The sequence below is a fragment of the Rissa tridactyla genome, chromosome 1 (assembly GCF_028500815.1).
Source record: "Rissa tridactyla isolate bRisTri1 chromosome 1, bRisTri1.patW.cur.20221130, whole genome shotgun sequence".
Lineage (NCBI taxonomy): Eukaryota > Metazoa > Chordata > Aves > Charadriiformes > Laridae > Rissa > Rissa tridactyla.
Genome location: NC_071466.1, coordinates 214,469,906 through 214,495,345, shown reverse-complemented (window position 1 = coordinate 214,495,345; position 25,440 = coordinate 214,469,906). Strand labels below are relative to the sequence as shown.

Genomic DNA, 25,440 nt, shown 5'->3' with positions numbered 1-25,440 from the left:
CTCTTCGGTGCTCATGGCAGTGATCTGCCCGGTATGGGGCACAGCTGGGATGTGCAGAAGGATTTGGTGATTAACACAATATATTCTCCTGGGGTGGTTTCTCTAACAGGGCTGTACATGGCGCGTTGATTCATACTCACATGTCCTGCTGCTTTCAGGCTCCTGGCTTCGCTAGATGGCACCACCAAGCAGCCGGACTGTCAGGAGTTAGAGAGGATGCACTAAATTATTATTTTTTTCCATTTCCCTCCAAAAAAAAAAAGTCACAGATAGTTATTTTTAACTCTGAATCCTGTTCAAGCTGACGGTGTGTTTGGGAGCTGATTGTGGCAGCTTTAACTCCCAGTCCATCTTGAGCTCATTAGCACTGGTGAGGAGAATGCTTCCAGTGGCCAAGGTGAGGTCAAGGATTTGCAGCCTCTGTGTTTGCCTGGAGTTTGGAGGCAGCAGCTGTGATGATGATGATGTCTCTTACTCTAGATGTAGTGCTGTTAGCAGCCTTACCACAAAGCAAGACAGTGCCACTGAATGCCCGTCGCTTTTTGGTTTGTTTGGGTTTTTTTTTCTTCTAATTAATAAGGCTAATGTAGCAGAAAAGCCTCTTCCAGGTCTGCTTGTTCCAGAGCGTTGGTAGCTGTAGGTTTAAAGGGAGAAGAGTTGGCCTGGTAGCTGGTACTTTCTAAAATGGGCTTCTAGCCCATGGACTGACAGCAAAAGAGGAAAAATGACTTCTGCCTGCGTTGTGGTAGTTGGTACTTTTCCGTTAGCAGCTCCTATTTGTGCGTGTAAAAGCTGGTTGAAACCAAGGAGAGCATCGGATCTCTGACAAGCTAACCGGGACCCTTTGGGATGCTTCTGCAATACTCAGACCTCACTCTGAGCACAACTAGGTAAAAATCCAACTTGCTGTTATCTTCAGGCAGTAACAGGGGGTAGCTCAGAGCAGCAACTATGATAGAAAGCACCTGAGGGCTCCTTAGAGCAGGACAGACCTGAGAGGCTGCAAGGAGCAAACTCCTCTATGGCCAGAGGGACTTCATTTAAAGAATCATAGAATGGCTTGGGTTGGAAGGGACCTTTTAAAGGTCATGTAGTCCCACTTTCCTGCAATGAGCAGGGACATCTTCAACTAGGTCAGGTTGCTCAGAGCCCCGACCAACCTGATCAAGGAAGGAAGAGTTGCTTCAAATATCTCTTTCAGGTCGGTGGTAGTGAAGCCATGCGCCTCCTAGTACTGCTGCACAGTCGTAGCCAGTGGGCATGCAAAGTGCTGTGTGATGAAATAATGTTTTAATACTAATTGGCACAAGCTTGGAGCCATGCCAGCTTGCAGGGCTTTGGCGCTTGGCACTAGTACCTTTATGCTGGAGATGTGCAGAAGGTCCTGTGGTCCTGTTAGCTGCAAGGAGGAGTTGGCTTTATTGCACTGCTGTGACTCAAAAGCTTAGTGGACTCCTGAGCAATATCATTTCACTGTCAATACTGTAATTTCTCTTTGTCTGGAAGAATTATTAGGGCTGGTGGGTAATGATGAACCCTCCCTAGCTTCCCTCGGGTCACTTCTCATGGCACGACAATGCTGCCGCTGAAGGGTGCGAGAAGCACACACCGACCTCCCAAACACCTCTGCTCTTCATCCTTCTGACCTGTGGGTGCGCGCGTTGCCTCTGGTCATCTTGGAGCCAGGTCCTTTGGCTTTGCTTAGCTTTAGACTGGCAAATGCTGAGGGTCCTCCAGGGTTTTTTGTCTTCCTTTGCATTGAAGATCAACACAGACTGCACATACGTTCAGCTCTGCTGCTTGACGTAACCTCTCTCACTTTCTTTGCAGTAAAACGATTTAAGGAACCGAAGGAAGAGAGGCGTCCCTGGAGGATATGGTGAGATTTTTAATTTGGAGATTGAAAGGACTGTGTATCTAATATTTTCTCTTGTACTAACAATTTCCTGGGCCCTTTGAATATCCTGCATAGTATTTAGTTGTTAATGGAAGCGCTGTGCTGCCACTTCCCAAGGAAATCTCCATAAAGTAGCTGGTGCTCCTTAAAGCAAAATTCCCTGCCTAGCTCCTCCAGGACAGCTCATATGTACTGGAGGTGACTGAACTGAGGGGTTATAATCCTCTCTGATCTGCTGGCATACCTGTGCATGGGCTGTCTCCTAGACAGGGTCACGTTATGTCCTTAAAGTCAATTAATCACGTTGGTGTCCCCTGACACAGCTCAAGTGTGGACTTAGGCATAGACCAGGCAATGTATTTGGCTGTCCTGGTGGAAGGTAATTGGATATTATCAGCTTTGGACACCTCTACAAAGCATCTCTGTATTGTAGGATTTACCATGTGCTGAGAGGTGGGCGTATGGGTGAGACTAGAGTATGGTCAGGCAGCGTGGAGCTACCAGCCAATGTTGGCGGTGAAAAACATGTCAGTGTCCTCAGTTTAGTTCTCCCTCTAAAATAATTCAGGAATTCAATCCGATTCCCAGTGGATGGGTGCAAAAATTGTAAGTAGCTGAACATGTTCCCTGCACCTACTACTGGTGGGAGAAGCTGAGGTTGGGCTGGGCACTGGAGGGTGAACTGCCCTTCGCTGTGGGCTTAAACTCAGCAGCATCGGTGCAGATCTGCAAGACTGAGTTGCTATGTGCTGTCTTTTTTTTTTTTTTTAAGTATTTGGAGTCAGCCAAATTGTCCACTTCCTCTATGTGCAACTTCTTGGGCATCTTGGGTGGAAAGTAGATCCATGCAGGGCCTTCACTTGGGTGACCGCTGGGCTGCTGGTGCTCCAGGGCACAGATCTTTATGCTTTTTCTTTTCTCCAGGTTTTATGATACCTCCAAGCAAGGAATAGGTGCCCTCTTCATCCACTTTGCCAATGTTTTTCTGTCGGATCTCACTGAAGAGGACCCTTGCTCTCTGTAAGTATGCAAGGTGCTTGCATTCATGTCCTACATCTGTAAAAGGAAGAAGCAACCCTGTTGGAAAACGTCATATACAGTGGAAACTGATCTATTTAAAGTACTAGGCAGGGTTAAACCATGTTGAGCTTATTTTCAGGGTCTGGGTTGTCCCGTGTTCTTTGTAGTCTCCTGGTCTGATGGAGATAAGGCAGTGCCACTGTGCTTTTCTGGCTATTAAAAGCACCCTAATAGCACCCTATATATATATATATATATATGTATTGCAAAAAGCTGCAGGAAACGATGCAGTGGTCCCCATGCAATTGCAACTGTTAAATGTGCCATTCGTTTGCAATTTGGCTGGGCTCAGAGCAGTGTTGAGGATGCTTTCCTAACTGGGGGGGTGAAGGCCTTTGTCCAATGTAAGGATGGCTTTTTTTTTTTTTTGGAACTTCAGTTCAGTTTTGGAACTTCAGTTACCAGGTGTATTCATACAATTCTGTTCGAGGGCTTTCTAAGGTCTTAAGGTCTTTCTCCAAAGTCTTAAGACTCTGGACTTAAGGTAGAAGTGCCACCTCTACCTCAGACCAGCCGCTTTGCAGCTGCAAATTTAGTTTCAGAATTAACTTTATCCTGTTTTTGAGAAACTCCTCTAGGCTTCAAAATACTGCTGAAAACTGTCTGGCCCATCTCCTTTAATATATATGAAAGTGCTGCGCCTTGTTATGTTTCTTTGAACAGACGCAAGTTTGGCTGGGTCAAACCTCTAAAATGATTTGTCATTGTTGTGTGTGTTTTTTTTTTAAATAAGCACAAAAGGGTTTAATTTAAAACAGTGTCTATGCTGTGCCCTTCAGGATTTTTTTTTGTTGTTTTTCTTTTTTTCTTAATGTGTGTTTTATGTTTCCCTATGCTGTTTGACTTGTAATCCTGGACCAGGCAGCTTAAAACTCTACAGCCCTGTCCTTGGGCTTCGAGGCTTATATGCTGTGCGTGCTGCCCAGTGTAAACCACCAGAGCCTCATGTTTGTATTGGCGTACTCTGATTTTTGGCACCTGGAAACTGTAATAACCTAGTCTGAGCCTTTGGATGTAGAAAAACCTAATGTCATGTTTTCAAAATGGATATCAGAAGCAGATTTATTCAGAGGCAGTATCAAGTTCTGGAAAAGGAAATGTTCGTTCCTGTAGCTCTGTGCTTCGCATCTTCTTCATGCTGTAGAAATCTGGCCTGGTTCGGCAGAAAATGTTCCAATAATGGAAGACTGGCCAGAAGACATTAGTCTGAGAGAGAATTTTTTTTTTTCCTCTGGAGTTCATTAAAATACCAAGCCCTGGATTAGAGCTTGGACCCTGCAATCCCCAGAAGGTCCCTGCAGGTCTCCTGCCTCCGACACTCTGTCCAGTGAGGCTTAACGTCCAGAGCAAACCCGCTGGGCAAAAATCTCCTGCTAGGGATGGGTTCAGCTCCTGGATCGGCAGTGAGGACCTTGATCCGGAGGGTTTTGGGGACCCCAGGATGCCTGTTCTTGAGCCAGGGCTGGTCGCCTCTCCCAAGACTGTCTGCATCTCTGCTCACAGGAGCCTCTTGCAGCTGCTCAGGAAAATGGACTTTTTGCCTCTTCTGTTGCGCAGTTTGCCGAGCAGCTGTGGTGTCCAGCAAGCTTCCATTTGAAATTCCAAAAATGTTTTGTTCTGTTTCCCTGAAACTCAGGGTATGGGAAAACCCAATAAAAGACAAAGGAAGTGAGCTTGGACTATTAAGTGGGGAATCTTCTAAATCTTGGGCGTTTTCTTATGGATTCTCATATTGAAATAAAAGATTCAGAATTAGGCTTAAGAACACAACTGAAACCTGAATTTTCTTCTGCTCTTAGCTACCTTATAAATTTCATCCTTGATGCCACGCTGGGGATGCTGCTGATCTGGCTTGGTGTGAAAGTTGTCTCCTGGATGGTGCATCGTAAGAAGTACACGTACCTGGTCTTTGGAGAATACGGTAGGTGTCTGCTGCTCTGCACAAAGGTGGCTTGTTTGCTTCCAGCTCTGAATGAGGAGAAGAAAATGGCAGAAACTGCAATCTGGGGAGAAAACACGTGAGCGGCCTGCTTCTGTTATCCCTTCTCCAAGGAGCTCGTGGAGTGTAGTAGTGATCAGCAGGTTAAATGCTGGGACATCACCAGGTTGCAGGTAGCTCTGCCTGCTGCCTTGCTATGGCTACTTGGGCACAGTAAGTTGGTGATGTAAGGTTGAACATTTCCTTGGGTGGACAATGTACCCCAGGACGTGTGTATGATAAATTCAGGTGTTTGGGTGCAGTGGTGGTGCCTTCTGTGGGGTTCTTTGGTGAGAAACTGGCCCAGGTTGCCCAGAGAAGCTGTGGTTTCCCCATCCCTGGAGGTGTTCAAGGCCATGTTGGATGGGGCTTTGAGCAGCCTGGTCTAGGGGAAGGTGTCCCTGCCCAGGGCAGGGGGGGTTGGAACTAGTGAGCTTTAAATTTCCTTCCAACTCAAACCATTCTGTGATCTTTATGTTTTTGTCCTAGCCTCTCAGTTCAGAACATGGAGTTGTTCTTGCATTTGCCTTGAGCTGTAGGCATCAGCAGGACACAGCCTGGTCCCAAAACTTGAGTTCTCAAATGACTTTGGGGTTGGTTTGGTTGGGTTTTTGTACCAGTTGATGTTAAAAAATAATTTTAAGCATGCTCCAGTCTGGCAACCTCTCTGCTTCGATTCCTGTCTTGAGATGGGGAAGCAAAACTGTTTCAGAAAAGCCTTTCCCAGCCAGTCCCGCTAGAGGGTAGCACCTCTCTTCAGAAAGAGCAGAGCCAGCTGCCGGGAGAGTGGTGCTGCTCCCAGGCTGCAGGAAAGGGAAAAATTAACCCTTTACCTATTTTACGTTATACTTAATAAAGATGAATTCAATTTTAATTTAGAAAATAGATCCTATTCATACAGATCATGCTCCCACCTTTAAGACCTTAATTATTAAGTCTATTCTGAAGGTAGTCTCAGTCCTTTGTGTTCTTACCAGCTGGTCTAAGAACTGAGCTGGTGGAACTTGAACCAAACTAGGATGAGTCTGGAGACCCCACTGACTTGTGAGTTCTTACTCGGGCTCACGTTCAGCATGTGGAAATGAGTGATGGCCCAGGATGAAGGGGATGGTTGCATTTGTGGGACAGCAGAAGCAGCTACAGTCTGGGAATGAGATGACAACAGATGGGTTGAAATGATGGGATGTGGTAGGGCTGGCTCTCATCAAAGCTCAGACTGGCTTTAAAGGCTGCAGTGGTCCCCAGAGCAGGTTCAGCATCCTGGCAGCACGCAATTGGTGGGGACTGTCTTCTTTCCCTAATGGCTGTTTCTCAAAGAGCTGAGGAGCCAAGCACAGAGCACTGAAGTCATTCAGATGAGGTGATAGAGGAATTCCAGATGTTCTTGGTTCAGGGACTGACGTTTTTTCCCTTTTGAGCAACAAGGACTCGAAGCCCAACTGCAGCCATTCCAGGGCACAGCTTCAGCTTCATGTGCCACGTCTGCAGTTGGGCAGAAGCAAGGAAATGTAGAAGCGTACTGACAGCTTGTTTTAACCTTGCAGAGCAGTAATGAACTTCTGTTGAGCTGTAGTTGGCCCCTCGTGAAGGTTGGCTTAGACTACAGAAACAGCTCACTCCTCTGAGGAAACCTTGCTTTCATTAATAAAAGGAAAAAAGTTTCTGCTGTTGCTTGAGTTTAGCTCTTGAGTTGAGGATTAAATATCGCATCCACCAAGCACTGCTTTTGGTGCAGGTCTCTGGCCAGAGTGACCACGATGGAAAGTTAAGTAGGAGTCAAGTGGCATGTCCAGTGCCATCCTGCTGTAGGGCTAGGGAAGCAAAGCACTGCTATCCTCATCTTGACTGTTAAGTAACTTCCAAATCCGTTTGGAAGATGCTAGCAAACTTCGTACAGTTTGATACAGACTCCAGAAGTATGATTCACATTCTGGTCTAATTGCTGTACCAGACTTCATGTTGCTTTCCTCAATTCTCCTGAGGAGCAAAAGCATCTCTTGCAGCCTTGCAGAGGAGGAGGGGCAGGAAAGCACCAAATCCATGTTGCAGAGAGTGGTGAGTGCCATTTCTCCAACCATCAGGAAAGAACCAATTATGTTTTTGCCCAGTATAGCCAGTACCCATCTACCTCCATGGTCTTTGAGCAAAAAAAAAAAAATATGTTGCAACTGCTTCCGTTCTGAGCCTCCAGCTCTTTGTTGCATCCCTGCAACTGCTGCAAATCACTGCAGTTATCCTTTGTTTTGGGCTCCAGCAGTCCTTTCTGCCCTGCTGTTGGTACGCCTGTCTCCGCGGCCCTGGGTGGTTCTCCCTGTGTGAATGCAATAGCTGCATTAATGGAGAAGCAAAGGAAAGGGAGGGAAAAAGCACCTAAATCTACGCTACTATTTTAAGCATCCAGTTGTCCAGAACTGTTTAGAAAAATCAATTACTCTTGTATTTAAAAAAAAAAAAACCACAAAACACAGGAGACACGGACGCTGAGATCAGCCTCTCTTGTGCCTGAGCTCGTAGCCAAAGGCGGCTGCAGCCAGGAATGACCTGGTTTTTAGCTAGTGGAGACTCAAAAGCTCCTATATGTTTATGTTCCTCCATTGTCGCCCAACAGCTCTTCATTACTCCTTGGACTGCATGTAAGCACAGGAAACTGCATTTTAAAATCTTCTGCAGATGCTTGGCTCCGAAGATCAAAGATTGAAGAAGTTTATTCTTCATCTTGGTTCAAGTAGACTTTAGAGAATGACGGCTGCCTTACACGTACTCAAAGCTAACAAATTCCATGAATGCTCTGTGCACCATTGCTCTGGCAGGGTAGCAGCAGGCCGTGTCTACAGGTGCTGTCCCTGTAGGGGACTTCTGCAGGGCGGAGAGCAGAGCTTAAGCTGCAAAGGACTTGGGAGGTGGATACCCCAGGTCTTGGAGATGCTGCTGGGTCTGTACAGACTGAGCAGGGGAGCAGCTGGCTGGAGTCAGAGCATGCAGATGAAGCCTGGTTCAGCTTTGTGCCTCATCTCCAAATGCTCCAGCCCTCTTCTTCCTCCCCCATTCCCATGGCAATAAGCAGCTCCCTAGAGGGAAGCTCTGGATGGCCATGGTGTCCTGGCATTGTAGATGTGTCTATAACTGTAAAGCGTTACTCTAGAAATACTGGAATATTTCTTTTAGGTAAGCAAATGTTATGAATCTGCATTAAGAGATGGTTTCTCCAATGTGCAAGTAAAATGCTGAAGAGGAGCATTAAGAAAGGACTGGGAGAAAAAGAGGGTGTTCTTGCTTGAAAATGCCTCTCTGGAAGCCCATCTGGATGCTGACTTGTGTATGACTGCGGTTGCGGTCACTGATGAGTCTAAGCTTGATGCTTTGTGCTCATTCACTGTCTGGAAATGGAAAGGCATGTTGCTTGGAGGGCTTTAAAGTCTGTTTAGTGGCCTGTTGAACTCTGCTGGTCAAATTTAGTTATAGGAGAATCTGCTCTGTGCCAGCTGCTGAGTTTAACTGAGGACCTGTGTAGGCTGCTTTTGGCCCCGTTGTGATGTTGTACAAAATTTCCATAACAAATATTCCCATGTCCTGAAGCAGCCAAGGGAGTTGGCTGCTAACGCTTGAGGAAATGCAGCTGAAAATAGCTCTAACCTTGAGGGTCTGTCCTGTCCTCAGCAAGCCTGGCCTTTCCACCCCTAGGACCAAGGCGGGAAAAATAAGGAGAGGACTGAGGACCATCCTCAAACAGTCGAGTGTGTGTTCTGAGCAGGGATACAAACCTTTGGACCTCCTGAATCTGGCTGGTGGCAGCAGTGTTTACCCCACTGCAATAGCAGTGTCTGCAGGGACCGAAGAGCCAGAGCAGTGGTGTGACACTGCAAACCGGGGACTGATTCCAGCTGTACATGCACTTTTAGTTCAGATGTGGAACGTGCCAGAGAGGGTCTGGGATGTCCACTGGACCCATCTGGCCATTCTGATGGATCAGGTCCCAATGTCTGAAAACCTGTTCTTGCCCTCAAAGTGAGCGCTTCTGTGCAATTCAGATGCTTTATTGCTATTTCTTACCCTCCTCTCTGTACTCGGCGCTGATAGTTAGATCCTTTGGTTTTGCAGGTACCACTTGAGTATCTCATTAGAGGGTTTTATTGACTTTTTCTATCCCCACTATGTCACCCAGTACAACTTTCAGTGCTTTCAAATGTTTGCTCTTCCTCAGCCCCACCGGAACGCTCTGCTTTGGCTGTGGTTAAGCTTTTCCCTACCTGCTCGGTGCCCGCACAGTTCCCAAAAGACTGTAAATAAAGCTGTCTGCCAGGAACATGTGGGCCATGCTGACAGCTTGGTACATTACACAGCCTGGATTAAAACTAATCCTGTTGTATGGTAACAACTCAAATACCTCAAGCAGTGCTGCTTTCGCTCGGCGAGCAGTCGGGCTCCCACACACAAGCCGAATGAGACGTGTGTTTGTGTGAGGCTGCTGCGGACACCAGTGGTCCTGGCTCTGCACCAAGGAGGTCTTGCTGGTGGTGGGGTGGGGAGCACCAGCAATGCTGCTGGAGGAGAACAGTCTAAACGCAATGTGTGCGTTCTTCGGGGTGAAGGAGGGTATTTATTTCTATAAGGGTGGGAGGTGGCTACAAGAAGACTTGAGCAAAGGGTGTTCAGTAAGTTAAAAGGAGGGTCTGGTGGTAGAGTCATTGCGTAGGGCTGAGATGTCCTGGGTTACCTTCCAGCTAGGACTGGGGACAAGAAACTGGAAGTGTTCAAAGAGAGCAGGATACACGTAATCTCCTAACAGGTGTCATGTGGAGGCTGCAAAGATCCTTTGGACCCGTTCCCCACTCTTCTACAAGGAAAGGGAAACTTTGAATACACAAAAGAGGAGAACTTTTTTTTTTAAGCCCTCCAGGTAGCAGATCGGTTTTTGCTGCCTGGCAATATTGTGTGGCAGAAACAGGCTTGTAGGTACTCACCTAGATTTATGTATTGGAAACACTTTATGTAAGAAGAATCCTCTCTTATCCATGGATCAGGGCACCTCTGGACAGCACTTGATCCATTAAAGATATTAAGTGGCATCTGAGGATGCCTGTGACCATCTTGCTGTAGGAAGCCAGCGCCTAAACGAGGTGTGTGATTAGCTGGGATCAGCTCAAGTTTTCCAGCTTCGCTTCCTAACTGTGGAATCATAGCGTCATAAATAGTTTGGGGAAGGGACCTTTAAATACCATCTAGCCTTTAAAGGAGGAGATGATGTGGCCAATCCATCTTATGGGCTTGTCCAGTGATTACGCTAAAGGCTCCCTCTTCCCTGATGAGATGCCAACAGGTGCTGACTTGTGTGTTACTGGCATTAGTTGGAGTTGGATGAATTAGTAGTGAGTTAGACTTGGATGGTGGCCATTCTGAGGTGGATCCATGGTCCTTGGGTGACTTCAAACCTGCTGAAGTAAGGAGGAGCCAGCTGAGCTCCTTTGCGAAGAGGAAATGAGCCACTGTCTATAGCTGAAGTCATCCTTGTAGCACTGTGGGCCATGCTGCTGTTTCGTTTTCATCTTTGTCCAGAGTTATTTTGTTACTGAGTGGCCTCTTGTGCTTGGGAGACCAAGATGCAGTAAAAAGTAGCTGTAAAGACACCCTCTGATCTTCCTGTCAGGGGGTGGAAATGAAGTCCTGTCTAATTGTGTACTCCAGGATGGATTCCTGTACAGAAACATCTCATCCCATAATTGGAAAGCAAAGTTCAGAATGGGAAAGGAGGAGGAAGGGGTTGCAAAAGAGTAGCAGTTTTGAGCTGCTTAAGGTGATAGAACAGATGGCCAAATCTGGCCTCTGTGTAGGTCTGTGGGTCTCCATATCCTTCCACTGTCTACCCTGGACGTGCAAGTGTTGATGTCCCCTAACTGTGGAGAAGATTCACAGCATCTTCTGTAGGTGATGCAGAAAAGACCAGAGTGAGAAATATGAATATTTGAAGCTCCATGCCCTGATGGAGGCACCCTTGACAAGGTGGGATGTGGTGGGTAGTAAGCGGTGCAGGTCTGTCCCGCTCGGTAGCGTAGGCTTGCCGTACTGTGTATGCTCTAGCCAGTGAGGGTGGCCTAACTGGGGCAGACCTCTAGTCCCGGAGAAGTGGTGTTCCCTAAATGGGATCTTGCACAGCAAAAACTGTTCGCTAGTCAAGGTAGAAAAGGTTTTCCGTTTCCAAAAGTTGTCAAAACTCATGAGCAGTTTGACTTTCTTGCTAAGTGAAAGGGAAAATTTTGGGGTGAGGAGCTATTAACCTTGGAGACACAGGCAAGTCCACGCCTAGGATGGGTTAAGAAGCAGGTTTTCTTCTTTAGGGTCTGTGTGTCAGGCTGGTTAGCCAAAACCTGTCTGTAAAGCTGGCTTGTTGAGGGGTAGGGCTGCCAGGTGCACAGTATACAAAACTAAGAACCACAGCTGTTTGTCATGATGAATGGTAGTGACCTTTCCCCAAAAGGGTGTGAGGGAGCAGGTATTTGGGAGAGATCTCAAACTTGCTGTTGCTTCTTGGGCAAGCTGAGACAGCAGAGGGAAGTATTGGGCAAGTGCCATCGTGCCCGCTCCTGCAGAAGAGCCGACTTGCAAAGGGTGCTGTGGCCATTAGCCCCCTCTCCCCACAGGGGATGGAGCACAGCTGACAACACAGAGCAGAAGGGAAAGAGTTCAAATGGAGGAAGGACACGATGGATGTGTTTGTTTTTCCTGTTTTGTTTGTACTCGGAGCTCTGATGGGTGATGGTAACCCGGGGGTTTGTAGGAGGATCGGTTGGTCTTGGGGTGTGGGGCAAAAAGCCCTGCTGTGCCAGAGACAACTGTGCATCTGCATCTATCGGGAGAGGCTGTCCATGCCTCAGGAGGATCAAAGCCTCTCTGACACTGGCCTTTAATTGCCAGCAGCCTATAACACCGCTCCCGTCTCTTCTGCAGACCACCCATTAAGCTGTTGCCTGCCAAGGAGCGGAGATGTGCTTTCTGAGATCCTCTGCGGGCTCTGCTGCTTGCACTCACACGTAACCTTCCTGGCTCCCTCTTCCTTCCTTCTCTCCCTCCGTGCGGTTGCCTGCTGGCCTGGCACGCTCCGCTTGCTGGCCTCGCGGCTCAGCAGCCTCTCTGCACCCTTGGCCTCCCGGTCCTTCCCTCTTCCCTCCTTTGTTTCCTTTTCAATCACGGCTTGAGCAATTAAAAAGCTGGGATGCAAGGTGATCGCTCTGAGGCATGGAGACACTAGCTGGATGCCTCTACTTCTTAACTGTAGCTTTGCAACAGGGCAAATGTTTTGGGACATTGCTAACAAATGACAGAATAAGGACAAATAAACACGCAAACCTGTTTTGCCCTTGCTGGAAAGCAGATCCCCTTAGAGCTGGCCTTGGTTGGATACCAGCTCTTATTAAATCCTGGTATGCGCTGCTGGTCTCTGTGGCTGGAGGTTTGCGGAGTGGTTTGGATAAATGTGCTTTTGCAAACTGCTGGTGTCATTTTCCCCCGCCACGTCTCAACAGTATTGTGCTGAGAAAAGCCAGGGCAGAGCTCCCAGTCCGCTGCCTGTCGTGCATCGGCATCTCGCAGTGGGTTGGGTTCTCTTGCACAGATGCAATTGCGAATTCTGGCCTGATTACATGGGGAACGAGTGTTTGCCAGGGCTTATCTCTATATTCAAGTGGTAAGAGGAAATGCTGCAGCTTTCCTGAGACAGATACTGTAGCTCAGTTTTGCAGACCTGAGATATTCTGACGAGCTTGGGAAGATGATAACCAGCTGGCAGGGTGCTTACAGAGGGCTGGAGCAAGCACATGTAATGGATATGGTACCATTATCGTTGTTAACAGTAAAAATATGCTTTTACTTATTACTTGGTGAGTACCCCATTGGAAACATGCATATTTAATTAGCATTGATTCTTTTTGAGTGAATCGCTCTAAAACATGGGGCGATGGAGCCCCCATCTCTTGCTCAGATAGCACGTATCACATAACCAGCTGTTCACTTCATCAGCAAAAAAATTAATTCTGTTTAGGATGGAAAATCAATGCTTCTCGTATTGAAAATGGTGACTAAAACTTCAGTGCTATTGCTGGCAACTGGGTGGGTAAGGCTCAGCAGGGAACAAATTGCAGGTGATGTCTTTACTGACTGATTTATTTTATTTTTTTTAATAGAGAAGAGTGTAGGGTAGTAACTGGTCCTTGTATAGAGGAGGGCCAGTCCGGTAGTATCTTGTTTTGAGGATTACTATTGGGATTAGCTTTAATTCAGAAGGGATTATCGATCTGCTGTTCTGGATTCTGACGTTCTGCTCCAGGATTTTGTGAGCTATTTCTATGAGACTCCTATCTGCTGGAAGGGGGGGGGAAAAGTCAGGGGAACACGCTTTTCTCTGCATGCTTTTCTAGGTTGGTTGGTGAAGAGAAATGAAACCTATGGTATCTTGGCAAAAAGGTACCAGAGAAGGGGCAAACTGGGTGACTGATGCCCCAAAGCAACACATGCTTGTAAGGAACCATCTGAGTAGGATGCTGAGATTTCTGAGCTTTCAAGATTTCCCTATATAAAGGATATTAGTGGTCTGTACTTTGAGGAGATGAGATACCTACCCTCTTGTACAAGCAGGGCTTCCACCTCTCAAATCCCTGTATCCATCCAGCTCAAAGTAGCTCAACACTGTGGGGTGGATACTGGCAACGTCCACCGGTGTCTGAAGGAGAGGGAAAACATGCATCTCAAAGGCTATGTATCCTTTCCCCAAGTGGATATTTGTTATCCAAACCAAGTTTCGTAAAAGTTGATCCTGTTCCCTTATAGTTACCAGGAACGACTTTTCCATTAAGCGCTTGTGATGCTACTGGGCTGTGGCCTTTGAGAGCCCAGGAGTGTCTGCAAGCGCTGGGGTGGCTGGATAAACATCAGGAGTTCCAGGTCTTCAGGCAGAGCCAGAGCTGTGTGTCTCCCATTTACAGAAGGTGACTGCCTGCCTTGTAGGTCACTTGTAGGACTTTTGCTCCAGTAAAGCCCTTGATCTAAGAAGGACAGGCAATGGGGGAGGAGATGCAAGGCAAGATGGATTTTGGTGGTGGTTTTCTCCTCTTGGTGAACTTCAGAGGCAGGTTGGTGGAATGGAGAGCCAGAAAGGAGAAAGATAAATACATATAGTGTGTTAGCATCTGCTAGGTAAGTAGGGCTTTTTGAGTCATGTCTGAAATTTGTTACTTGCTTGCCCTTCAGATTAACCAGAGGTCTGGTTAATTGTCATCTCCATTTCGGAATCAGCCCTAAAAGGAGCAGAAGAAGGGAACCAGCTTCTAGAATAAAAGTGGCGGTAGTGGTGCATGTTGTGTCTCATGAGGGAGAGCTCTCTTGCTTACAGACAAGTTTAATTCAAAAGCACCACTGCAGTATGAAAGCCGAATAGCTGCCTTGATACAGGGAGTCTGCACAAATGGAAGTGGGGGCATTTTTCCCTTTCTGCGCTTGTTTCTCTGCACCAGTTTGCAAAGATGCAAAAGGAGCTGCAACTGTCTGCTAAATTTTCTCTAATACAAGTCAGATTTACTTTTTTGCTTGTTTGTCCAAACTAGAAAGATTTGAGCTTAAATCTGGGTTATGTTTGGATCTTCAATGGAGTAGTGACTTGTAGCAGGGACACCAAACCTTTCTACCCCAAGCGTGTGCTCCTACAAATAAAGATAGAAAATCTCTCCACTAATTTTAAGTTTAGTATTGAGTATTTGTCTCGCTGCAAAGCTTGCAATATGGAAGCACTTCTCTGTCCCTCTCACCAGCTCAGGTATCAAGCAGGAGGCGACTCCTCTGCAAGGCTGTCTCCTCCTGGCCTCTGTCTCAGACTTAATATGCTGTTTTCCCAGGTGACCCTCCACAAGCCGCTGCCTGGATTGGCCAGTGTATCCTCTACTTGCTGATAATGGCTTTTGAGAAGACTGTGATTAGCCTTGTCTTGTTTATCCCTGGTTGGACAAAGGTAAGCTCCTGAGCTGTATTTTTCTAGCCGCAGCTGTTGTGGCTTGTTTCTTGTCAGCTTCGCCGTATTAGTCGTCGCCGTCATTATAGGTCTTTAATCCTCATGACTTGTTGACATCTCTCTGTAATAATTAGCTATTGCTTAAGCTTGGGGAAACATGACTTTCATGACAGTTTGGCTTTTGGTACGTTCTCTTGCTAGTCAAAAGCTAGTGGAATAAGATGCTGCTTTAATTTTCTTTTCCATCCCTGGAAGGTTGAAATGGGCTGGGCTGGCAGCTGAGCTACCTCAGTTCTGCCAGAGGATTTTTACATTATCCTGTCAAGTCAGTTCCTGCTGGTGTTTTGCGATCCCATGCCTAAACTAGGGGGACTCTTGGAGATTAATTTGGAAAGAACTATCCAAGTAGTATGTTGTCCTTCCCCTCCCCTTCTGTATGTACTTCATGCGATGGTAACTGTGTTGATCATGAGTTTCTCTTTCAAAAACTAAAAATAATTACCTGTGGCACTTGTAGCCACATACCTGGTGGCGGGTAGGTGTGATGTGTATAAAACCCAATTCTGGGAGTCAATGGGTAACTCCCATTTTGAGTGCATTTACAGAGTGCCGCGCAGGCTGATGTGACTTGACTGAAGAGTTATTTACAGCAATCTCGGAGCACTTATCTGTTCCTGTTCAGGGCTTGTCCTTCAAACTCAGTAGCCTGCTGTCCTCAGACTTGGACACGAACATGTTGCACAGCACACACTTCTAGATCCAGAGATGCTGCTGGATTCCTCTCCAGGCTTATTGCGCATGGCTGGTGTCCTTATTTTGCAGCTAGGCTCCAAGGAGACAAGGACAGTCCCACCGGTTGTTTTGGTCTGTAGTTACATTGAAAGACTAGCAGTGCTTCTTTCTTGCTCCATACAAAATCATATGTTTGGCAGCTGGGCTAAAGGAATAGCCCATGTAATCTTGCTAGGAGCTGGGCTAAAGCAAAGGCTGCAGAGCCCTAGCTATAGGAGACTGCTGATGTAAGAAGGCAACCAGTTTGCAGCAGAGGTCTCACAACAGAGCTGTTCAAATAATGCTTCTAAATGTTTTCTCCTCTGCAGCTTCAGCAGATCCTCCTGGGTTACATCCCAAGCCCCCAGCTGGAGCTCGTCCTGGTCATGTTTGTTGTACCTTTTATAGTCAATGTAAGTAATGCCTCTGGAAGCACTGGGTGGGGTGGTTTGGAAATCATGGTCCCCTCTCAATAGGGAGCATGTACAGAATCTGGCTTGGGGCAGCCTTGAGTAATTGAAGTGGTTGGGCCAGGGTGGAGGGGAGTGGAAACAAATATATTTGTTGCCACAAATACACAAATCTGTCGCTACTACCCTGACACGGTTGTAATTCCCACTCCCTTGTCCAAGCTGCTGGGTGGCTGACTCTTTAGGTCTTCGAAGAAATCTGGACCTTGTTAGCCAAGGGCCGTGTCTCAGCAGCAAGTTACAGGCATGGGGATGCCCCAAAGCCCTTTAAGTTCCTACAGGATGGTTCGTCAGTGGTGACCTTTGGCAACTTGTCAATCTAGCCATTTGGCTAGACTTCGAATTGCATTAGAGCAGGGCAAGGTGTTCAGGTTACCCAAAACTGTTGTTCTCCTCAAAAGTAGTTTAGCAAAACCTCTTGAAAGCTCAGCTTTTTTCCTGGTGCCCCTGATCCTTGACCTGATGCTCAGTTCCTGCTAAGATGGGAAGTGAGAACAGAGTGTTGCTGTTCAGATGCCCCTGGACAAGAAGTGAGTTGAACTCTTTTCAACTCATACCATGAGCATTGCAGTGGATGCAGCAATGGCAAAGTTGGTGTTATCTGCCTCTGCTACCAGTTGTGCTTCCTTATTTGAAAGCAAACCCTGGTTCTCAAAGAACTGACCAGGGACTGGTGCAAACAGAGCAGATGAACGTTGTGTGGAGCTTGGTTCAATGGTTATTTCTTGGTGGAAACTTAGAATCATAGAATTGTCTAGGTTGGAAGGGATCTTTCAGATCATTGAATCCAACCATAAACCTAGCACTGACAAAACCACCACTAAACCATATCCCTAACCACCATGTCTACCCATCTTTTAAATACTTCCAGGGATGGTGATTCAACCACTTCCCTGGGCAGCCTGTTCCAGTGTTTTGATAACACTTGGCCTATCGTAGTTGTCTTTTTTTTTTTTTCCTCCCCTCTGGGTCTTCAACAGCTATGGAATCAGTAAGATCTATATGAGGAGGGACCTCAGTAATTTGACTCATCCAACCCTCATGGACACACTTAATGCAGGGTTCATTTGGATATTAAATTAGGTTGATCAAGGCTGGATATCTAGGGAAAAGAAAAGGAGAAGAAATAGCTGTGATTGAATGACTTTGGTCTCTGCAATGCATTAATGTAACTTCTTTCTCCCCAAGGCCATTATGTTCTGGGTTGTGGATAGCTTGATCATGAGGAAATACAAGCAGAAGGACACCCTGGACATCAATGGATCCATGGAAACTCCTCATGCTAGGCGGACTGAGGAATCTCAGGTAAGACCAAGGATGTCCAGTGTTTTGAGACCAAACTGCAAGCTTGTGGTGTGGCTGGAGTGCTTTACCACATGCCATGGTTGATGCCATCATGTTGCTTAGACCTGGCGTCTTTCATGAATGTGGGTAACGAGCCTGCTAAGTCAAATAAACTTTTCATGCATGCAGCTAAGGTCAACAGAGGGGTGTTTACTGGGAGCATCTTGTCCTGTCTAACAATGAGGAATATCATAGCCTATGAAGTGTTGTTGAAACATTGCCCTAAATGATGACTGTATCTCATGGGGTATGAGCTAGCTTTTGCAGTAAGCTGTGTGGACTTGTTGGAGTGGCAGGCTGAACTGGCGTGTACCTCTGCGTGGTCTCTCTCAACTTTCCCATTTTTAATAGTGGGAAATTTTAATTTGGGCTTAGAAAATCTTGCTTTCCTCACTGTAATCAGTAGCATCCTTTTTAGAGGACAAGGCCTATTTTTCTCAGCGTTTGTTTGTTTGGGTTTTTTTCAACCAGATGATGGTTCCTTGGCTGTACGAAGCTGTATTTTCTGTAGTGTGAGCTTGACACTTAAAAAGTTATGGGGAGTAGGAAATTCTCCAGTCCCAGCAGATTTGTTCTTATTAATGACACATGGTTTGCTGTGCAGGTGGTGTCTGCTTCTCATTGGCTTTTGGGCAGACACCACAACCTGAGTCACTGGGTTGAATTCCCTTCTTTCCCCTGGCACCCAGACCCTGTTTCAAAGTGCTCTGTGAATGACTGCTGGTATCCTGCAGTTCGCTGGCGAGACTCGCTGAGATAAGATGGCAGTTGCAGGCTGGCTCCTGGAGTAGCTTCTGCCGAGGAATTTAGGATGAACAGAAGTAGCTCTTGCTCTCTGAGAGCTTTTTTACAAAGAATAACTTGGCTCTTGTGCTGATGGGTGGGATGGCCAGTTACTGGTGACATTGCAATACACGTGGAGGTGATAGTGTTTAATGGTGTGCTTGGCAGTCTGCACAGCAGCCGTGGCTTCTTTCCACAGCTCAAAGGTGCAGTGGAGAAGTGGCCACTGCTCGCAGGGATGCAGTGTCAGAGGAATCCTCCCTCTGGCAGGAAGGCCAGGCAGATGTGAGCAGCTGTTGAGACAAGTGAGTCACTCCTCCTGGCCCTGCCTCCAGATAAACAATTGTAGGTTGGAGAGGTCACTAGAAACATGGAAACAGTTGTGCCCCGGGGAGTTTCCTGAGTGGTGCGAGTGGCGAGGGCATCCTCGAGAAATCTGTATTGTTTTGGAGAGAGGAGGGAAGAGAGGCCTGAGCTGGGCAGTACCAGTATGTCTTGATGGTCATGCATTGAAGCTGAGAACTCATACCTGGGATGTTAAGGTGGATTCCCTCTGGGCATGAAATTGTCCCTGGTTAAGGCACGGTCCTGATTTCTTGGTGGTGACTGATGTTCAAGAGTGGTACTTCCTTAGAAGAGCTAGGTTGGAGGTCTGCTCAAAATGTCAAGCTGGTGGTGAGGATCTGCCTTGCTGACTGGATGTGCTGGTGTGTTCCTGAAGGTTTAAGATCAGTTAAAATTACACCAGCTCAGAAGCAAGGGTGAGGAGGCAACATCTCTAGTTGAGACACCAACCTTCTTTTCAGCCTTCTGAACCTAAACTGGCAGCATCTGATCCCATAGATGGTGGCTGCTGTGGATACACAGATGGTGTCACAGTTACTGGTCCTCCATGGAAATGGAGCTGGCCCTCTGCCTTACTCTACTGAAGTGGGCAGCAAGAGTTTTGTGGCCTCTAGCTCAGTTCTGGATAATCTGAAGGGAAGATACCTGTTAATTGGCAGAAGCTAGTAAAGACTCTTCTGGTAGCTCAGCCTAGACAGGTTGTTTCAAGTGATAGAAACAGCTCCCACAGTCTGACTCCTGCCATCAAAGGCTTCTCCCATCTTCCAAGTACTTGATTCCTTTTCTCAGACGAACTTCTACTAAGACCTTAAACATGCAGGTCATCTGTCCACCCTGAAACCTTCTGATCCATTACTGCAGTGGAGCTACCAAGGGGACCAGTTTGTACCTGGAGCAGTCTATGTAGACTGCGTCCTTTCTGCTCAGGGATGTTCCTGTGCCTCTGTCCCAATGAATAATTTGGCCTGAGAAGGAAGATAATGAAGAAATACAGAAATGGGTGACCTGCTTTTCCAATTTTGCTTCTTGGTGCTGGGCCTCAATCAACTAATGTGATTGACGCGTAGACTCCTGCTTCGTGTGTCAACTTTTTAGGCTATAAATTAAAGATCATGTTGGCTGGCTGGGCCTTACAGCTGGATGGGCTGGAATTTAGGCTCAAAAACAGGAAATGAGGGTTTGCTGGGCTTGTTTCTGCTAATAACCTGTTCAAGTGGGGGAATTTCTTCCCTCCTTGCTGCCCAAAGGAGGAGGAAGGAGGGGGGGCTGAGAAGCATCTGTACAGGGCAGAGCTGGCTGAGGCTAACGTGTCCTGTGGTTTATCAGGGTTCATCAGTGCTGTCTAGCAGCAGGCGCCAACAGCTCCCCATCAAGCTGCCTTCTTGAATTTCACCCCTCTGCCTGTCTTGCCAATAGAGACTGTCATTATTTTCACTTGAACTAGCAGTTTGTTGGAAAAAGAGGGCGGGAAAGGAAGGAGAACGGAAAGAGGGGGCTGAAATTAACCTGTTAAAAAACCCCACTCGGTATTTTCTCTAGGGTTAGCAGGAAAATTCAGCTTTGTTCTTGGCTTGGTAGACCAGCTGGGTAGGAAGAATAAACCCAGAAACCAGGAGTTCTGCCACTGATGTCACTTACTGACTCTGTGGCTGCAGTGTAGACCAAAGAACCGGCAGCCTCTTGTGGGTTTTAAGGCTCTTCTGGTGAGCCACAGATGTGGTGATGGTCTCTTGCTTATAATGGAGCAAACGCTGAACTCTTGCACTGAAGCACTGAAAGGGACAAACCTGCTCTTACAGCTGGAAGAATTTCACTGTTCCTTCCAAGTCAGTCTTAAAGCTTTCTGTTGTATCAGACTCGTGCCTGGCCTTGGTCTTCACACAGTTTGGGGTTTTTTTGCCCTCTCGTGGGATGGAAAGAGATCTCTGAGTGCCAGTCTGAATCCAGTGCTCTTCAGGCTGGGGAAATGTGTTCATCTGCATGGCCCCTATTTCTGCTGTGTATGTGTCCTGCCCTTGACCTGAGTTTCTTTTCCCTTGCCCTTGCAAGTGCCAATAAACTTTAGATCGTATCAGCGATTTCTTTGTTTCCTCCACTCAGGAAAACAACTCAGTTTTAATAATGTTTTATTTGATCTTTTTTTAAACTTGTTTCTAGTTTTTTCCCCAAGGGTGGTGTATGAGTTTCTGCTCCTTTTCTGAAGGCTTACAATTTCCAGAGATGAGCCTTAAAGCAAAAGTTGGTCTAATAACAGTAGTGCTTGCGAGAACCATTAGAGTGAAACTAGAAGCTAGTTTAAGGTTGGGAGGAAAGCTAAGGAAAGCTAATATACTACACAGGGGTCTGCTTTTGGTCAGCATGGAGTTCAGCACCTTATCCCAATTCCCTTCACAGGAGCTGTGACTGTTGGCAGATCCCTAGACTGAAGATGCTGGTGAATGCCAATACCTGTGCTGCTTGGTTTTAAGTATTGAAGAATACTTCAAGAGCGAGTTTGATTTGCTCATTGCTTAACTGAACTGATTTTTAAATAGCTTAAAGTGAACTAACATGCCTGGTCCTTACAGAGAAGCTAAATGAAGGTGGGCATAGAGGTGCCTCTGGAAGGAGATTCTCCCACCTGTCAGCCCTACTGACTCATGGGAACCTATCTAAGCTCAGATACAGGAGGATGGTGGGATGGTTCCTACCTCTAGACCAGGCTGGTGGAGATTTAGGCAAACAGGTTTCCATGGCTAGCAGGGAAACGTCTCCAGAAGCTCTTTGTTTGACAACCTGTGTCATAGCCATCTAAGTGGCAGATGAGAACTTAGTTATCTAAAGGGTCTGCTTGGATGGAGTACCAGAGCAGTAGGCAGCCTCTTCCCCCGGACAGGAGAGGTTGGCAGAGCACATGGGCAGCCCTGTTTCGGTAGCGTGACTCATGTTGTTTTGCAGGCTGTTGGCCTCCTGGTGTGGGGAGGAATGCATGAAGTATTTGAGGACTGCAGAGTGAGACAGTAGCACATTGTCCTGGGACTGGGAAACCGTGGTTCATTCCCAGCTGTGCCACCGACCTGCTGTGATCCTGACCTGGATGCAGCCGCAGGGGAAGCATCTTGTCCAAGTTGTGCTGAAATCTCCCAAACTGGAGTTTGGCTTGAAAACCCTATCTGAGGGTATGTCCTGTGTACTGTCATAGCGATGAGGTGCCGTCTTGTGAAGAAGCTCCCCAGGGAATTGTGGAAAGGTTGCTGTTGGCTCGAGCAGCTTTGTGAGAGCTGTGTGGTGGGCAGGTAGCAGCCTGAATGGGTCTGGGTGCGCAATGCTCGATGTCTGCTCTGTCATCCATGCTTGGCTGCAAGGGGATTTGAGTTTGCAGCTAAAACCCACCAAAATTACCAGTTCATTAGGCCCCAAAACTAGCCTGTTGCAGCCTGTCAGAGTTCAGTGAGTTTATAATGCTGTGTGTGACTAATTACCTGCCCATTTGTTCATGGTTCAACAGCATCACAATATTAATATGATAAACAAAGGAAATCTTCACTTGGAAGAGATGGAAACTTTCCAGTGCGTATCTTGAACTAAAAAAAATTCCTTGAGACTGATAAGGGGGGGACAAGAGAGCTCAATCTGATCTACTGCCATCCTTTGAGTGTTTGACGTGCTGCTGTGAAGATAAAAACATCAGATGGAGGGGCTGGAGAGCTCGTGAGGGTGGGGAGGAAACCTTCCCCTGCGGCTCTTCTGCTCCTTTGAAGTCATTGACTCATTGGAGTTTGTTTTTCCTGTTTTGTTGCTGTGGTGACTGGCCCCATGGTGCTCTCTAAGTGCTGACGAGTGGACGTTAATTCACAACTGTGCACGGAGATAGACACAGATAAGACTAATTTCCCCTGTGCTCCTGGTTTTGCCCAAGGAATACTGGGTTCCCGCTTGAGCTGTTGGGGACACTCAGCGTGTGAATGCACTGGGCTGAAAGCCCACACACCCTCCCTTGACTTCTGCCTTTGAGCTGGAAGGCTGTCGCTCCATAGCGTGTTGGTCCAGTCTTTGGAGCAAAGTGGGGTCAGATGGGGCTGAGGCTTGGGTGGGGGGTCTACACTGCCTTGCTGGAGGAAGCTCTGTTTGTGGGGGTGGTTGTGGTACCTGGTCTTTGTCCTTGCATCAGCCATGAACTAATGATGCTATCTGGGTTCTGTGATGGGCAAGTAGAGGAGGGGGAAAGGGTTGTTGGCGTTGCTCATCTAGGGAAATAAAACTGGAGACCCTTGACTGCTCTTAGGCTTGTACCCCTCTGCAGAGTTGGGTGCCAAGGACCTGGCCAGGCTTCTGATGCGGGTGGCTAAAGTTTACCAGAAATTCCATGATTTGACTGAGCTCCTGAGTACTGCTGGGCATGACACAAGCTGTAGCACGAGGGTTGACTGCACTTCAGCCGTCCTTAGAGGTAGCTGCTGTCAGGGGTAATGACCGTAGGGCTTTTCTTGCCCAAAGCTGGGGTTTTGAGGTAAGAAAAAGGGGTAGGATGGGGTTCAGCAAACAATCTATCAAGCTATGAATATTACCTGTGCAAACTGCTCATGCATCCAGCCTGCTGGCTGGCATTGGGTTTCAGCTCTTCTGCAGTCAGTGCAGCCATTGCCTGAGTAAAATCCGGCCTTTTTCCTCTTCCAGATGATGTTGCTGGAGGATCTCCCACCCGTGGCTCTGTCTGCATCATGCAAACGCTCCAGGCCGGTGGCAGCCAGTTAGCTCAAAACAGCCTGTTGGTAGCTTCAAGTCTGAAGTTAGCTACTGAGAGCGTAGGTGTTCCTGGAGGCAATGGGCAGCCTTTTGATCATGCAGCAAAGCTGTGGGCTTTCTTACCTGGAGAGGTACCAGTGAGAGGGGTCAGTCCTCTATTTTGGCTCCCACAATTTAGGCTGAGCCAGGAGCTGCTGTGCCAGGGAGAAATAAGATGCTACCAGGCTAGGACACCACTCCTGAGCTTGCTGGCCATGGTTGAAGCTGACTCTGTAGCTCCCCTTGCTCTCCTGGCTGAGCTCTGGAGATAGCAAGCAGCTGGGGGCCTGGGAAAAAGTCTACATTTGGTACAGCTGTTTGCAAAATATGTGGCCTAATTTTTGTATGTCTCCACTGAGGCTACAGCCTGGCCCGGTCATGCATGTCTATGTGCGAGTCCTGTCCCATGGTGAACAGAACCTTTAGCTGCCTGTTCTGTTCTTGGAGGGGGTGGGTGGGATGGTGGGACACCAGATCATCATGGTGTCTGTGCCCAAACCTGTCTGGCTATTGTTGGAGAGATGGTCAAGGTGACCTTGAGACCTTTCCCATCTTCCGGAAAGGATTAGAACTTGCAACAGACCCCCTGTAGGGGTCCTTGTCCCCTTCAGCAAGCAGTATCAAGAAGAGCTGAGAGCTTTCACTCTGTCTGTTCTCAACAACATCTGTCTGTTCTCCTTTCTAGGTGTTACTCTCTCCAGAAATGGATTTTGATCAGTCTGAAAGCGACCAGGATATTTCAGGACTCCAGGGAATGAACCAGAAGATGAAGCAGCCCAGTTATCAAGTGGTCATCTGACAGCACTGAGACACGGGAGGTGGAGGAAGGGAAGCAGCGCTGTGATCCTTGAGCTGGCCGAGGAAGGGCAGGGTGGGGAATGCCAGTTGGTTCCTATGGATCTGCAGGGATTCTTTTGCCTGCGTCATCTCCTGCAGTTGGGATGGTGTTTTGTGCATCCTATACAAGCTTGAGCAGTATCTGCTTTAGCTGCCTGACCCTAACCTGTACACATGCAGGCACGGTGCAGCTGGGGATATTATGGGTATGTTCTTCCCCTGGCTGGCCCCTGGGTGTAACTCTTTGTCAGGGCTAGAGACTGAAATCAAAAGATTGTCTGCCTTTCTTTTTTTTATAGGGGGTGAAAGGAAAAATAGATCTATCGTGTGCTACCTGAAATGTGACACTTTTATATATGCACAATACTCAAAAGAATTGATTTGCAATATGTATTTAAATGTCTTGAATTGGGAAAATTGTCTTAGTGGATCTGACGCTTTTTACTGTTTTATAAGGAATGCAATAAATACTTGACCCTAAAACGGCTTCATAATTGAAATGCTTCCATGTGCGTGATGTTTTGCAAGACCCAAACGTTGTGAAGGGGATCTGTTGAAATCTTTCCTGTCCAGTTTCTCACAGGGCAGGTTGCCTTTCTGTAGCAGGGCTGTCCTGGTAAGCCTAGGGGAGAAGAGCTGAGCCACAGTGCTCGGTTTCTGGGGATGGGTTGTATGAGCCACTTCAGTGCAAAGACCTGATACTGCAGCATCAGCCTGTGCCCACTCCAGGCTGGCACAGACTGGGAGATCAATCCCAGTTACCACCTTACAAGTGAGTGTTTACCAACTAGAAGCTGACTACTTTCCTTTTACCTAGTTTAAAACAAACATATAAAATCTCTGCAGGACCTGGTTCAAAAACTAGATCTGAACAGTCAGCTGGAGCCCCGTTAACCAGCCCTGATGTTCTGGGCGTAAGGGAGCGGCCTCAGGTAGGACTGCTGTAGAAGACCCCTGGATCCAGGCTCCAAGCGCGAGATGCTTTGCCCTTGCTCTCTTGTTAATGTACTGTATTCATCTATAAACACACAAAAATGCAAAACACTTTACATCTCTCCTGGGGAGAGAAAGAGAGAGCGCAGAGCAGCTGCGTAGTGCACTCCTAGACCGAGTGCAGACACACAGCTGGGATGTCCAAATGGTGCATAGTCCTCAGGGCAGGTTCTGATCCAGGACCCAC

At 47.3% G+C, this 25,440-nt stretch overlaps 1 protein-coding gene across 4 annotated transcripts in view; it reads left to right on the top strand.

The window, feature by feature from the left end:
* LOC128916463 (store-operated calcium entry regulator STIMATE-like) overlaps nt 1-24,754 on the top strand; it is a 37,541-nt gene extending 12,787 nt beyond the window's left edge. Inside the window, exons 2-9 of one of the 4 annotated variants that reach the window (XR_008468977.1) lie at nt 1,831-1,879; nt 2,822-2,917; nt 4,777-4,898; nt 14,834-14,946; nt 16,047-16,130; nt 17,376-17,492; nt 23,316-23,443; nt 24,109-24,245. Coding sequence is in view for 2 of the 4 variants with exons in the window: in XM_054218201.1 (XP_054074176.1) it covers nt 1,831-1,879; nt 2,822-2,917; nt 4,777-4,898; nt 14,834-14,946; nt 16,047-16,130; nt 17,376-17,492; nt 24,109-24,222 (695 nt within the window). In the remaining 2 variants the exon portion in view is untranslated. The other 3 variants (XR_008468980.1, XM_054218201.1, XM_054218216.1) reach the window with 3 other exon arrangements.
* Nucleotides 24,755-25,440: the final 686 nt, after the last annotated feature.